This window comes from Amia ocellicauda, chromosome 10, assembly GCF_036373705.1.
Source record: "Amia ocellicauda isolate fAmiCal2 chromosome 10, fAmiCal2.hap1, whole genome shotgun sequence".
NCBI lineage: Eukaryota > Metazoa > Chordata > Actinopteri > Amiiformes > Amiidae > Amia > Amia ocellicauda.
Window position 1 is genome coordinate 15,045,129 of NC_089859.1, and position 15,875 is coordinate 15,061,003.

Below are 15,875 nucleotides of genomic sequence, written 5' to 3' on the forward strand. Positions count from 1 at the left end.
TTCCATGCAAAGGCTGTCTAATGCCAGCTCCATACTCCAGTTATGTCCAATGGAAAATAACCTTTGTGTCCATCTCAGTTTTTCTTCAGAGGTCAAGATGGCCCATCTCTACTCTCTTGTTCTGAATCCGTATAGTGACTCCAGATGATGACAGTCTCCCAAACCCCCAATCCATTAATCCAATATTGACAATGAATGAGCTCTCTGGGTCTGCTGGAATTCGCAGATTTCTTTCAACATATATAAATGTAGAGGGAGAGTGGGGTGGGTGGATGTTGAGTAGAGGGGGAGGGGAGAGGTTATTGGTAATGTAGTAAACACTTCCCAAATGACTGCACTGACTAGCCGTTATAATAGGACATGTGAATTCAATTTGCCTCGGTCTGTGGAGGCAGTTGATTCCCCAGAGGGAACTGTCCCAGTGACAGGGTGAGGGATGCCCTAGCTGGCAGGATTATTCAACTCCTTTACATTGTGCTACTCCAACTGTAAACCTCTTTACGTTGTTTTCCAAGTCATTAACCACCAATAGCGCCCCCTCCCCCCAGTCTTGCACAGCCAGCAAATTGTAAATAGCCAGAAAATTTATTGTTTTTACGTCTTTAATTGCAATGTCATCAGGGTAGCCACACTTGTTTAAGCTGTGCGCTCGTCTCTGTGCCCCTCTGGCAGTACTGCAGTGCAGCTCTGGTGGTCCACTGATCTTTGGCAATAATTAAACCGTACCCTCTTACCTTTTACCGCTTTGGATCTGTACCTGCAGGAGTAGCTTCCATATTTAAATCCACGGTCAAGACCCGTGTCTGAGAATTTGTCATTATTTTTTGTGATACATCTCAAAATCAGTCTCAATCTGTATTTTCGTGTATGTGATCTCTTCTCTTGATATGCGTGTGTCAACCATACTGTCTTTCATGCTGGGGTTTCTGCATTTGATTTGAAATCCAGGTCGGCACAGTATCAGGCTTGCAAATTGGGTGACTAAGACATTGAATGGCCCTATTTTTGGCTTCTTTGATATAGAAGTCCTCCACTTTCGTGTCAAGTCAATCTTTGTTTGAGGTTTCATCTTCATCGTGTCTGGGCAAATGTAACGTGACTGGGATGAGCTGCTTTTTTTCCGTCGCTTTCAAAAAATAATTACGTTTCATTGTGAAATGTCCATCATAACGTCCTCCTGCTGCTCTGTCTGGACAAAATCTCAACCTGACAGGTGCCAGATTCCAGCTGCTTAAAGCCTTGCTCTGCTGAACACTAGCTTAGTTCTGCTGCCAAAAGGCTAATTTATTAAACATTTCTGAAGGGCCAAAAATCTTTGTTATGAGCCCAGTGGACTATGCATTAGATCATCTTGACAGGTGACTGCTTTCCTGACAATCTGCAAGAGTTAGTGGGCTGTAAACCCAGCCTGGCGTGAGCTTCCTTGGCACCATCGGAAAACGGTGGTACCCAGTGTATGGGGCCAGCGGGCTTGTTTTGGTCTGCTGTGGACAAAAAGTACAATAGCTGTGGCTTCCATCAGTGGTGCTGAAATGTCACTGGCACAAAGCTGAGACATAGAGGGGGCTGGGGGGTAGAGAGAGGAGAAACAACTTGTGAAGAGACAGGCTCATTGGTATTTGCAGGCGGCGAGTGACAGGAGTGCAGGTTAAATCAGCTCCTGATCACAGTAATGTGAGCAGTTGACTGGTGCCTCTCCTCTGGGACCGGCAGGGGGAGGTTAGAGGCAGCTGGGGCGCCATGGCAGCCTCTGATCCCGACCCGCTTTGGAGACTAAAAGCTTAGTGAGTCCTTTGATGGGGGGATGAGAGGGAGGCTGCAGTCCGCCAGCCCCCCAGGAGCTGCTTGATGAAGTGCGCTGTCAGGGCTGATCTGAAGCGCCTCACGCTGCCACCCCACACACGGCCGCCGTGGCTGGGGGATGCCCGTTGAGGAGAGGAGGGGAAGAAATTCCAGGACTGAAGGATTGAAAAGTCAAATCAAATATATATATATATATTTCCCCCCCCCCTCCAGGAGTGAGATGCCTTACCGCATCTCAGGCGCAAGATTAATAGGCGCAGTCAGGTCGGCATCGTTAAAGCTGGAGAAAGACAACAGGGGGCCGGGTCCATTAACAAAACTAATGAGCAGAAAAATACAATAGCAGGCAAATGTGCTCGTGTCAGGATTCTCCAGACAAATGGGGATGCGGAGCCGAGCTGGGCTGTATCGCCCTGCCACCTCTGCGTGCAGGCCAGCTAGATTTACCACATCGGCCCTTACCCTCAGGTCCCTGGAGGATTTTTTCAGTATCTCGGTAGCCAGGGACAGAGATGCATGGAGTCGGAATTTGGCTCTTCTTTGCCTGTGTGCCTCTCCCCCTGTCCTCCCCAGTCATTTTCATGGAGGGGGTGTTAATGCAGTGCAAGTTGCATACACCCCAATAGTTTGTTTATGTTTATGCTTATAAACTAAGTTTGCTTATTTTGATGTCATCCTGTTCAGCTTTAATTAAGATGCTCTGTGTGGTGGAATTCTTACCAGAGTTACACACAGAAGAGAATAACAGAAACATGATTTGATCATCATAGAAAAGGAACTTAATGATATTGAATACTAATATCAAGAAAATAACATTTTGGAATAATGCAGGTCCCTATGGTAGAAAGCAAAGCTTTACTTCATGTTGGTAAACGAAGCGTGTGAAGATCAGCCCGACTCCACTGGGACACTGTTGCCATGCAGGAATGGACAGGCTCCTGCATTCACAGGATATCTGTGCAGCTGCAAACCTGTTCTTCACACTGTCACACTGTTAAAGGCTATGCTGTTTCAGATGTATGAGTAGAACCTGCAAAGATTGATATAATTCATATATACACAAACCAGAAATATTCATTTAGTTGTTTTGTGGTGTTCCTGTTTAGAATGAGGGTATATCAAGTTTTTTTTTTTTCCTTTTGTTTTTTAAAGTGCAAACTAATGGATCATAATGGGATCATTTAAAAGTCCATTTCCGAAAATGCCTTAAGCTCAGTAAATGGTTCATTACCATGAATACGGGTGGTGAAGCTGGGGGGGGTCACATGACCAAAACCATTTCTATGCAAATTTATTTTTTTAAATGAACTCCTGCAAAGATTTGCATATATGTCCTACACTCTGGTGAGCTTTCAAACAATGATGTGATACCAGGAGCAATTAAGGGAATCTAGTCGTTTATTGCATTAAAAGGTAACACTTTCCACATCACAGCGTCCCCTCGCTGTCACGCTCCCCTCTCCCCTGCTGTGCCAGTCTGTTACACATGATCCTGAGTTGCATGGTGATGATAACCATAATAAATAGTAGTAGTATTAGTATTAATTATTAATAATAAATACGATAGGAAATACGACTTCCATTTAATAGCAACTGGGACTATTTCAGGTATTATGGCCAAAGGCCATTCTGTGCTTGTTCCCTTATTGTTATATAAATGTTAAATATCATTGGAGAACAAATATTATCCATTTGCTCTTCTGCTTCATCACTGTGATTTGTTCTAGTAGATGTAGCCGTTTACAAAATGTGCTGACTCTCACTGTGCTACAGCAGGAGAACTAATCCCATCTCGCATACTGATCATGATGATAGATAATATAATGTCTACTAATATTTAATTAGAAAACAAAATAGTGACTGAGACCTTGAGATCAAAATAAAAGTAGAATATAATTCGCCACACAGAATGCAATTATGAAGGAAAAGCAAACAGACAAGCAAAAACCCATAATCATTTGCGATTGATTAAAAGACAAATTGGCAACATGAGCTGTAGGCCAAGTTTTGTAACCAGTCAGAAATTCAGGAAGAGGCCACTGGGAGGGGAGGGGATCCCCAGATTTGTCTTGTAGGCAGAAAACCCTCCTCCTCCTCCTCCTCCCTCAGCTCACAGCCTGCAGCATCTGGGTGTAGGGCCCCGACGCCTGGGAGAGTGTGGCCATTCAACGTTAACAGCAGAGTATGTTTAAATCAGTTAAGAACACACAAATGGAAAAACAGCATGAATACAGTCGGCTGTAGCCGGAGTGGAGCTTCACCAGAAATCCTGCTGATGTTAACGACTCCATTTGGTGCGCTGAGAGCGACTGTCGAGTGCTGGCTTGACAATCCATGCGTGGGTTTCGTGAGCTATAATGTAACTATAATGCACACAGTGTGGGTAAGCCTGCTGCCCTTTATTGTTACGTAACAGCGCTGACAGGCGTTTACACTCCCTCCGTGGGGGGGAATGGAGACTAGGAGTTCCCACTGCCGATGGCTGAGTCTTCTCCTCCAGCTACAGAGGCACGGACGTGAGCCTAATGCACAGAGAGAAGACAGTATACAGTGTCCTTTCCAGGGGGACACTTCCTCAGTCATCTTGATTCTTTTCTTCTGTTTGTTTTTTCCCTTTTGGCATATTGAAATAGATACCATACAATGATACAGGACTGGAGCCTGCAAAGCTGGTTTAATTTGTAAAGCGTGGCTCTGCCTAACAGCAGGAAAGTGTACTAGATGTACTAGGGCTTTGGGAGGGAGTAATAAATTGCTTAATATGTGCTCTTTTACACTAATTGCCATTTGAGGACAACAAGTGAATCAACTCGTGATGATCTGCGGCAGGCTGACGCAAGTGTGAAATCCCGACCAAATGCATCTCACACGCAGCAAAGGACGACACTTGTCATCAGTGGCATTTCGAAAGGCGCAGACAGTTGCCCTCGTAATCCTTCCTGTGCTTCATTGTGCATCATACCCATTTTAATCACTGTTTTCACTGGCTGTGTCTTTAGTCCTGATCTCTGTGGCGTCTTTATTATGACGCTCTGGACATTAAACAGAAGGGCCTGATTCACAGAGCTCTTCCTGAGGCGTCTTCGTTCGGTGAGTCAGGGTTCCACTTCTTTCCACTGATCTTCAACAGTGCGACATCAATAGCCCCTAAAGTATTTAAACAATGTGAACGCTGTGTAAACACGTGCTTTATCAACATTGCTGTCATTGTTGGATTTGTTGTTGATAAGATTACTAAAAAGAATGAACAGCTGCAGCCACACTTGATTTCCTGTGCATGAAAATGCTCACCCCGTGATCCTTTGCAGACTTTGTTTTAGTAAGGAGCACAGTATATTTCATGGTTCACACCTAGAATGCCCCCAGTTTAACCTTACTTTGTGTTTTTTTCTTTTTTATTTCCTGGAGGCGTTTCCAGGTTGTAACCTAGTGCTGCTCACAGCAGTCTGAACATTTGCATTTAGTGAAATTATAATAACTTAGCTGCCCGCCCCCTCCTCATTCATCTGTTTTCCCGTGATTTTAGATTTATATATATATATATATATATATATATTTTCCTCCTGTGGTGATCTTTTTTCATATTCCAGTTACCAGAGGGTGCATATGCAAGGAAATTGTTCTAAACCACAATTGATCAAGTATCCGTCAGTGTTTTTACACCCCCCCACTTACTCTCTGTGTAGTGTGGTGTGTACCCCTTCTGTGAGCAGGTCCTCAATGTGAAATAACAATGCCGTGTGAGAGTGGCTCCAGCTGAGACTGTGCATTAGCTAAATGTTGTGTCTATGCTTGAGAGCTTCTCGGTCAGAGACTTAGGGGGGTGTGTGTGTGTGTGTGACAGAGAGAGAGAGGGAGGGAGGGAGTGGAAGAGGTAGTGAGCAAAGTGAGAGCAATATTGCCATGTCTATGTTACAACCCAGGGGACAATGGCAGGGGGTTCAGAGGGCTGTACAGGATCTCCTTCATCACTCACTCCCTCTTCCTCTTCCTCCCCATCTCCTCCCCACAACATGGCAGGGTTTAAAAGCCTTTCTCCTCCTTCAGGTACTGTTATGCTGGAGAAAGGGCAGCAGGTTTAAATCATTTTTGTTGGACAATTAAGAGTATTTACATATTCATTTTATTATGATGATGATGATGATGATGGCAAGGAAATATTAAGTAGAGTTTCTTTTTCCTTTTTCCTTAAAAGCTGACTCTGGTCAAGCCACAGCCAGTTGAACTTTGAAACACCATTAGTGGAGACTTTCATGTTTGATTGTAACCACAAATTAATATCACTTTGAAGAGAGCAAGCTGTATTCTATTAAGTGGTCTCATATCTGTTCTTATTGAATTTGAAACCACTTCTTCTGCTGCTAATATTATCACCTGACTGGAGACTTCTTTCCAAGTCCAGTGCACACAAAGCACTTCTCCACATATATATATATATAATGTCTATATGTCTGTGTGTGTAATGTGTATATATATATATATATATATATAATCTTGTTCCCCCTCCTCCGATGAATCCATTCTGTTCCGGAAGCAAAGTTCTATTTGATTTGTTGTTAAATTAGTTTAATCAACCTGACCTTCAGCTGCAGAAATGCCATTGATTGTGGAAGTTACGTAAGCCTTGCCATAACCATCCGTTAATCCTTTTTCCTGTAGAGAGATCCCAATTGTCTGAGAAGATCTGTATTTATTACGAGCAGATGTAATATTGCCTCAGTGCAGTCTTTCTGGCTCAGTGCTTTATAGCAGTGAATTATATCGTTTCACCTGCATTATATTGCTACTCAAATTGTTGTTTTTGTGATCCAGTATTAGAGACCCGGGGTGCTGGGAGTTGCTGAGAGTGATCAGGTTGTTGGTTAGCTGCCTTCCTAGTTAGCTGATAATACACAGACTCAATTTCTTATATGTTCAGATAGACATGTTTTTTATACATATATATCTTAATCAAAGACCGATTGCTTTCAGCCATCTTCCAGACTGCACTGTATCATCCAAATAGCTACCTGCTCTCATTTATTCTCATTAGTGTAGAGGCGCTCTGATGTCTCGGTGTCTGCCTTTCTGTGGAGCGCTGCTGAAGACAGGTGTTGACAGACTTGTCTCCAGAGCATGATTCTTTTCTATACTTAAAGGTGGGAAGATCTAAAACTGTTTGCAATTATCAAGCAGCAAACAGCTATGAAGTGCATCCCTGTGGTGCCACCGCCAATGTGACCACTCAGCAGAGCACTGTGCACACCTAAATAACTGAGCTGGCCAACAGACAGGGGCTAGTGATGTGTCTTTCTGCAGGGTATTTCGAGCTCTCCTTATCAAACCAGCTGATGGAAAAGATTTTAGGAAGAACCCATGATGCGAGTTTATTGATCTTTCCCATGCAAATAATGAGACAGAAAGCAACAAGCAGAGCAGTTTGTATTGAATTAGCAGTCTAGACAATGGGAGAGGAGGAGTGGAAGAAGAACGTACACCTGCTCTTATTTCTCCAGATGATCACAAAAGCGCATTGTGAGCTTCTACTGTGGGGCTAAGAAATCAATATCTGCCTAATGTAACAAGGGCAGGGTTCCCTAAATTCATCCAAGGGGAAAAACAGGCCCAGCAGGAAGCACACTGTTCCCAGAGCGGCCCGCACACAATGCAATGATATCAAACTCCTGAATTTGACTTGAGTGCAAAGATTAATGAGTTGCCATTTCTGTGACATTGCCCAGAAGAATCGCTGGCAAAGAGTGTGTTTTGAGAGAGACAAAGACCGTCTTTATCATCTTTCATTAAGTCGCCTGAAAACAGAAACTAGATTTCATAGGGATAAAAGAAGACAGACAGAGGGAGAGAGAGAAAGCAAGCATTATGTCAATGCACAAGGCAACCAAGCGCAGCTCTTTCAGAGGCTTCAGTGCCAGTGTTGATACTTCAGTGGTGAAACATAGCAGTAAATTCATTAGCCAGAAGTCGTCAAAGGAAGTCTCATCAATTACAGCAGCCAAATACAGGATGTCTGGTTTTCTTTTCCCAAAGAATACTTCTGTAGGGTGAAAGACTTCAGACACACAGGACGTTGTTTTTCCCCTAAGCTCTGAGAAATGGGTGACTTCTTCAGGGTCGGGTCTGTTCTTCTCTTACCCTGCTATTTGCTCTCTCTCTCTTCCAGGAACACTTTACACCAGAATGCAAGTTCAAAGAGTCGGTGTTTGAGAACTACTACGTGACATATTCTTCCATGATCTACCGGCAACAACAATCGGGCAGGGGCTGGTACCTTGGTCTGAACAAAGAAGGTGAAATCATGAAGGGGAACCACGTGAAGAAGAACAAGCCAGCCGCGCACTTCCTACCCAAACCATTGAAAGGTAAGGGCCACAGTCTGTGCCCCCCACCTCTCTCTCTCTCTCCCTCTCCATGCTCGCTCATATCTGGATTTAGCTTTATAAAGATCCATGTTACAGTCAGGACTGCTTGGCAGGTGCTACCATGTTCCTGCTGTGATATGTTGCCTTATGCAGTCCCATAAAAATTGGGAGGCTAAACTTAGTGTCTTGAAACATTTTTAGAAAAACAGCTCATAGATTAAAATATGGAAAAATGAGTCCAATTAGTTTAACCTAATACAGTAATTGTATTAATTAACTGTAGGTCCCCTAAGATTAAGGCACCAGAGTAATACTCATTAACAAACGTCATCGTTTCCTATTAACCGTGTGGGTGGTCCTTGTATATCGTTAAGATACTCAAGACCCTGTAGGCCTACCAAGCAAGAGCAGGCGTGGCCATTAATGTCTTCCACACTGTGTAGAGGATTTAATGTGTGTGCACGTATTTCATTGAATATCTGAACAATGAAACCTAAAAAAATGCTCTATTGAAAGAACAGCAGAAGTAATTAATCCGAGTTCCCTTGCATCAGATCGGTCGATGCAGTGCCGCGACAAATTGGTTGCTTGATGCGTATTCTGGCATTTGCTGTGCTCTTCTGCCCCGGCTACACAACAACTCATTAAAACGTGCGTGGCTTCCTTGCAGGGCTGCTGCATTCGCTTTTCAGTAACGTTTAACAACCACCGGGGTTCGTAAACCGCACCCCCCCACTCTCAGCCTCCTCCGATCAGCCAGAAAAGCCACGTCTCCAGCAGCTCATAAAGATGCAGAAGCTGTAGTGTTACACAAGGCCAATTACTAAACCGGCTCCACATTACGAATGCAGTCTGAGCTCTCCATTTCTGCAAAGAGATACCCGTTCCAGCCCAGCAGCTGAAGCGCACAGTGCGAAATTTGCCCCGTGTTCATGCTTAAACTGAAGGTGGAAGAACCAGTTCAATCTAAATCGCTCAAGCCAGCCAGCCTTGTCCTGGAGGCACACCTAGCCAGCATCCCACCCCAGTGAGAATAACCCCAACCCCCCCCCAGCCAGCCAATCAGGTAGAGGAGAAGGGGGAGAGAGAAAGAGAGCGGTAGAGAGAAGGTACTGGGACTCTATGCTGAGAAGATCAGAATACAAAATAGGAAACCAATTTCAGGCTTACACTCTTGTGTTAGTTTATGTTCCTTGACAGGGTATCTCTGACAACAGATCAGATCACTTTACTGTGAGAAGGAAGAAATAACAAATCATCCAGAAATGAGAATGTAAACTCTTCCATACATGTCATATTCATTTTGTGTGTGTATATATAAATATAATTTCCACTCTACCACAAACAAAATCTCACTGCTCTCTCTAAACAATAGTATGAGGCCACCTATGAGAGCCTAATGTAACAGTTACTTACTTTATTTTAAGGAAGTGGCTATTCTTATTATTCTGTACGGTTAGAAACAAGACAGATCCGTACGAACTGCGGGTGCCTTATCTTAAAATAACATCACTCTTGATCTGAGATAGGGGTGTGTGCTTGCTTTGTTAAAACAGGCTCTACAAACTAAGCTGTGCAATAACTGCAGGTGAGTGGCAGCTGTTTCTTAGTGGCAGTATGGAAATTGGAGATCAGAACTCAAGCCACAAGACCCTGTTTCTGTCAGTAGAAGGTTTTGCTGAGATCAGATCAGATTTTAAACCTGTCAGTCAAAAATAAAAAAGGACATTAACTTGCATTTTGCTGGTAGTTGATTGTTAGATTTGTCTTTCCACAAGTACAAGGCTTTAGTGATTGTCTGTGATCAGCACGCGGATTGTGAACGGCTGTGTCTCCTGACTGTCTTTCTGTCTCTGCAGTGGCCATGTACAGAGAGCCCTCGCTCCATGATCTCACAGAGTTCTCGCGCTCCGGCAGCGGCACCCCCACGAAGAGCCGGAGTGCGTCGGCCGTGCTGAACGGCGGCAAAGCAGTAAGCCAGAACGAGTCGACGTAGCCAGGGCCTCTTGGCAGGGCCTCGCGCCACGCGCACACTTACCTCTGGATGCTCTTGACTTCAAGCAGACTTCTCTCTCTCCTAATCATCAGCGGAGTTCAGGACAAATAAATAAAAAAAAAAAACAATAAATTAGTTGACAATTGAAATAGCTACATTGTGCAAAACATAATAAAAATAAATAAAAAAAGAAAGCCACTGAACTTGAGTAGGTCACTCTTGTAAACAACCATTTAGCTCTACTGGGGTTTCATTTATTCCCCCAGATAACTTGATTAGGTCCTGATAATGTAGAATACACTCGTGCATCTCTCCACACGCCTGGACAGCCAATGAACAAGCGCTTCACTGCTCCATTCAGTAATAGAGAAGGTGCCCTATTCTGTACATCATCTGAGCTTTTCTGGAGCCAAGCATATTTAACCAGTGTTGCCGTCCAAGATCCTGGTGGTAAGAGTTAGTCATCCTGCTTAACCGTGTACAAGCAGAGCCAGAGCTCTCTTGAAATTGGCAAAAGACAACATTGAGCTGAGTTAGAAGGGAGTCAAGTTCTCATCACAGGGACACTGTGACCACCCTTTGCTTGCTAATTTTCCAAATTAGCCGAGAGCTTTTCTCCTCTCCTTTAGTCTCAGTATTAGTTTGATTTAATTTCTGTCGTCGTTCTACCAATCAAAGGGTTCGCACACACACACAGAGACGTGGCGAGGAGAAGTGCGTACAGCGCAGCGGGATTCAGTGGGTGGTGTTTCTGTTCAGATCACTTGTAAGAAGAGAGGGGAAATAAGCAGTGCTGCTTTCTAATGGATGGGTCAAAGAAAGTTAGTGTGAGAGGACAGGCTGTCAGAGAGGTATGAGGTTTGACTGTTGTTAAATGTAACCCTTTGTTTGGATCTCGCTAGGATGTTTGTCTCCGTCCCTTTAGTCTGTAGCCAATCAAGTGCTTGTGTCGCCCCCCCCCCCCCGTAGGATTTTCATTGGCTGATTTTGTTCACCATCACTGTATGGTGATGTCCCTACCCAGGACGCTGTATTGTGTATAAATAATTCATTGTGGTGAAAATTTTCTATTTAAAAAATAAAAAATACATACAAAAAAAAAGTTTCAAGATTAATACTGTGGAATTTTAGGTGGCTTAACATTTTTATAGGATACGTCTTATTTGTAAACGTGAACAAAATTTGAAAGTAAGAAAACAAAACTCCCCTTTCTTGTACAGGGCATGTACAAATACAATTGTTGTGTACAATGACCCTTTTCGTGGGTAAAGTACTCTTTCCCTTAAGCAACATATCTTCTTCATACATGCTACAGGGAGGCTCTTGGTCATAATTTAGAGTTTCATTAAATTTTTTTAGGTGAACATATCTGTTGCATGGGAGACAGCTGGAACTTCTGGACTAGAACTGCATGATGTAGGCTATGTGTATTAACCCATGTTGGATCATGTGTTCCAATCTGTACAAGGATAAAACAGTATGTACAAGCAGGCCTTCTGCTTGGTAACCATCCAGTTGTTTATTATTTGTTGTAAACACAAACAATGCACTGAATAAAATGTTTATATTAAGATATACTTTTAAAAAGTCTTGCTTCATGCTTTCTTGATGCACTTGCCTTTGATGTGATTATCTTTATTCTGTGTTTTTCTATGCCACTACAACACATGTACTGTGCCTCAACCCACATGCACCACATCACACTTCCTAATGTGTTTGAACATGGAATATTCAGTGTGGAGAACAATCTGCCCTCAATTATTTCCTGCCTCTACTTAATTAGCAGCCTAGAATAATTCTTATTTCCAGTACACGCAGATGACTGGAGTCATGTTCAAATGCAAAACACTACAGTCTAAGTATTTAAACTCACAGCCATTCCTTACTGTTTTATGTAAGAATTAGTACAGTCTTTTTTTTCTGATTCTTTGTACGGAGCCATTCTCAAACAAGTGTAGCTCTGCATTCAGTTTCTGAAACGTGAGAGGCTACCCTGGCTTGAAGGTGGAGGTCTGTGAGGAAGAGGCCTGTGGTCAGTGGTTGGGCAGAGAGGGGGCAAGGCAAGCCAAGGAGCTACAACCAGGGATGCCCGGCCGAGGGGTGGTGTGGAGAAGGAGAACAGGAAATCGCTGGGAATGACCTCGGGATCCCTCCTGTCGTTGTTTCTAGGCTCTCTACACCCTGTCAGCCTAGATTAAGGACCATACTGTAATTTCCCCGTCATCTCTATCGGTTCAGACAGAAACAGCAGAGGCCAGCCACTTGTCTCCATGCTGCCTAGATCATGCTGTGTGTGGCAGCGGACAGGTGACACTCCAATTCATCAATCCCAGTTTGGGAGTACCGGGGGCTGTAATAATGGCTGAGTAAGTGAGAGCACACCCAGTCCAGACGAGGAGGGCGATTCATCGTGACCAGGGCACCTGCGCGGGGGCCACGCACTTTGTCAGCCTACAATTAACAGTGACATTCACTCACATAGTGCTGATCTAAACAGAGCCTCAATACCTGGGAACAATCACAGAAACCCCTGTGCGAGGAGAGCCATTCAGTCCAATCACAGTTTAATTATTTACACACACACCCTCTCTCTCTCCCAACACCATCCTGGAACTGCTTCAACTACATATTATTCCCTCTTAAAAGGAATGGATATGGAGCATTTATTTATGAGATCCAGTATTGATTTTCTTATCTTTACAAGGAAAGGCTATTAAAACCGCTTCTAAGATCATGGAGGTCAGATCCTGTCCCCCCAGATTGGCACAGAGCTGATCTGTAACTGAGCCAGTGCCTGTGATCCTCGCAGCAGTTCTGTCTTAACACATTTCATCAGTACTATTAAAAGGGACAGAAATATATATGTATTCCAAAGCTGGGATGCAAGACAGATATCCCAATTCCCCACAATTTGGTCTCTTGAGAATCGTAACCTGTAATTTCACTACAATGGAGAGACGCGGGTGAATAAACACAGTTGTCATCTTAAAGGACTGGCTGTCACAACAGTGTCTGCATGTCTGAACTTTCAACAACAATGTAATTCAGTATAAAATTATATTCAAATGGCATCCCAGAGTGCTGAGAGTACAGAATTATATATCAGCTATTTTAGTTTTTTCATGTCAACAGCTTAAAATGAGTCCACGGAATAACAAACATCTGCATTCTGACAGCAGCGGAAATGGCCTGGAGTGAAACACATGGACAAAGATCTGGAGTCTGGGGAGGCCCCACTGTCATTACTGTGGCTACTCTAAAGGTCAACTTGAAAACTCAAAAAGGTGAGACATTCAGAGACATGTACATAAAACTGATCTCACAGCTGCATTCTGGATGAACTGTAACCGATTCAATTAGGGATGTCGGCACGTATAGAGGTGGACTTTGCGCGTGGGAAGTTGCGTTCAGCTCTTTGCGTCGCTACTATTTCCAAACACAGCTTGTGTTCCTGGGACATAGGAGTTACATTTCTACAATTATCCCCAAACCTGCAGGTAAGACGGGCGCAACTTGTGTGTGGAGCTCTGTTTGTGAGCATTAGTGTGACTAAACCCAGAAGTCAATTTCCTCCGAATCCGTTTCGAAAATTAGATCCTCACATATTTCTGTTTACACACAGGCACACATTGCATTACTACTCCTCACTGGAATGAATCGCTTTTGACGATGCCAGAGGAGTTCGCCACAATCTCATCTGGACAGAGACAGATCACCGCCGTGGAGCGCTTTTCTCTAATTTCCTGCCAGGTCCAGGCTCTCTGACAGCTAATACTGTGTGGAACCATTTTATGTAATGAATCAATAGCAGTGTTTGTGTCTTGAAGCGCAGGAGGCAGGCTCCTGGAATAACCCCTTTCATCAACCGAGCAGAAGCTGCGTTTTTCACCGCTCTGCCCAGAGATGTTTTCAGATCCTCGGAGACTGTCTTGTCCTCTGCACGCCCACTAACGCCACACCTTACAGATGGCAGCTACAGAGCACTCACTCCTGCCAGACTCTCAGAGCGCACGCCTCATTCTCAATTACATTTAAAGGAGGTCAGATGCAAGCAAACACACTTGGAGGGGGGAAAACAAACAAACAGAAAGAAGAAAGGCTAGAACTGTTTTAGTCAGTTGAGCACCCCGTTGCCCCGCTGCAGTTAGAAGAGTTCAACCGCAGGTCAGGAGCGAACATTTGAGCTCTTACCAATTTTAGTCATAACACTCTCGACATAATACTACAGATACTCTGGCACAATGTTTCAAAAATATTCCCAGGCATCTGTCCCCAACACTGAGGGAGACAGATGTCAAAACATTTGCTGTGACCTGACCTCTTTGCGTTTTCTTTCTTTCCAATCTGGAGCGTGTTAATGAATTACAGGCTGAGCGATAGCTGTAAAATGGAAGCAGCCTGCAGCGTCCGCCTTGCTAAGGACTCTTGAGTCCAGATCAGGAGAAAAAGGTTAGCGTATGCCAAGCCTCAACTTATTTCTGCATAAGCCGGAACAGGCAGTCACCGTGCTGACTGACAAAGGTACCATAGTGAAACCAGACAAAAGTATTATTGCAAATGAAGATTTTAAAAATATATAGATCAGCCCAGACAAAATGTTATTTTCAGTTTTAGCTGAATGTAGGAAGCAGCTGAAATTAGATGGTAAACTAATTAAAAATCCTTGTATTTCCTAAGAAACTGCAGAGAAGGGACTGGGATGGAGCGTGGGTTGTTCTTGGTCAAAGGGCATTACTTTGTTTTGGTCGAGAGCCAGAATTTTTAATGTATGCCCTTACGTGCGTCTGTGAAGTTTGGAGAAAAAAAAAAGAACGGTGCCATTTAGTCTATTTGAGTAGACGAATGTGGGAAATGTAGAGCAGGCACAGGTGCGTGGGGTCAACCTAACCCCTGAGAAACACATCTCCTTAAACGCCCTGCTGCAGAGCTAACACCAAAGACAACGCCGCACCGTGCTGAGCACAGTGCCCTCACGCACTATGCCGGCTCACAGGGACGTGCCAGGGCAGCTTCACGGGCATCGGCGGCACGGTCGGCACACACTGAGCAGATGGAGGTGCGAGTGGCAGACCGGCTAGTGCATCGCTTGTATTGACTGTTTCTTGACTTGTGTTACAGCACCGGGTGATGCTGGGGAAAACTGCACGGAGAAGCCTGTCATCTTCCCCATTATTGTGAAGAAATATGAATTTGAAATGTTTTATGAAGGTTAGCCAATGTAAACACGGTAATGGTTTATTTGCATTTTCTGTGCTGTAAAGAGGGGTTCTCGGAGGTTTAGATGTACTGTAAATGTTTTATTATTACTTGTTAATTCAATTACTCTTTATTATCTGGCAGGCTGTGCGGTAACAAATCCTAATATAGTTTATAGTGCGCAGCAGAGAGAATGATGACTTTAATCTGCCACATTACAGTGTAGCCTTTTATGTCTCCTTTCCAGGCCTACATACCAAGTTAATTAGGAACCCGACATTCTAATTCATTCAAACGGACAGCTTTTCTAATTTAAGCCTGAACATTTTCAACAGGAAATGTTCTTGTTCAGGCCAGTCAGCAATCTGTGCATATTGACAGACTAATGAAGTGGGATCTTCAGACGGTTCTGGAAAGAACAGATGCCGCCCTCGGGGACAGCGCTGCCGCAGACGTACACGCACTCCGTGCCCGTCCTCCCTGTCCTCCTCAGAGCGGTCAGCTTCTGAAGCCACACGTCC

At 44.0% G+C, this 15,875-nt stretch overlaps 1 protein-coding gene across 5 annotated transcripts in view; it reads left to right on the forward strand.

The window, feature by feature from the left end:
• Positions 1-11,733, forward strand: part of LOC136759978 (fibroblast growth factor 13) — a 120,352-nt gene extending 108,619 nt beyond the window's left edge. For all 5 annotated transcript variants that reach the window (XM_066715165.1, XM_066715164.1, XM_066715167.1 and 2 more), the window contains 2 exons: positions 7,964-8,162; positions 10,022-11,733. In XM_066715165.1, the coding sequence (XP_066571262.1) occupies positions 7,964-8,162; positions 10,022-10,158 (336 nt within the window). In that variant the 3' untranslated portion in view covers positions 10,159-11,733. The remainder of the gene's footprint in view (positions 1-7,963; positions 8,163-10,021) is intronic.
• Positions 11,734-15,875: the final 4,142 nt, after the last annotated feature.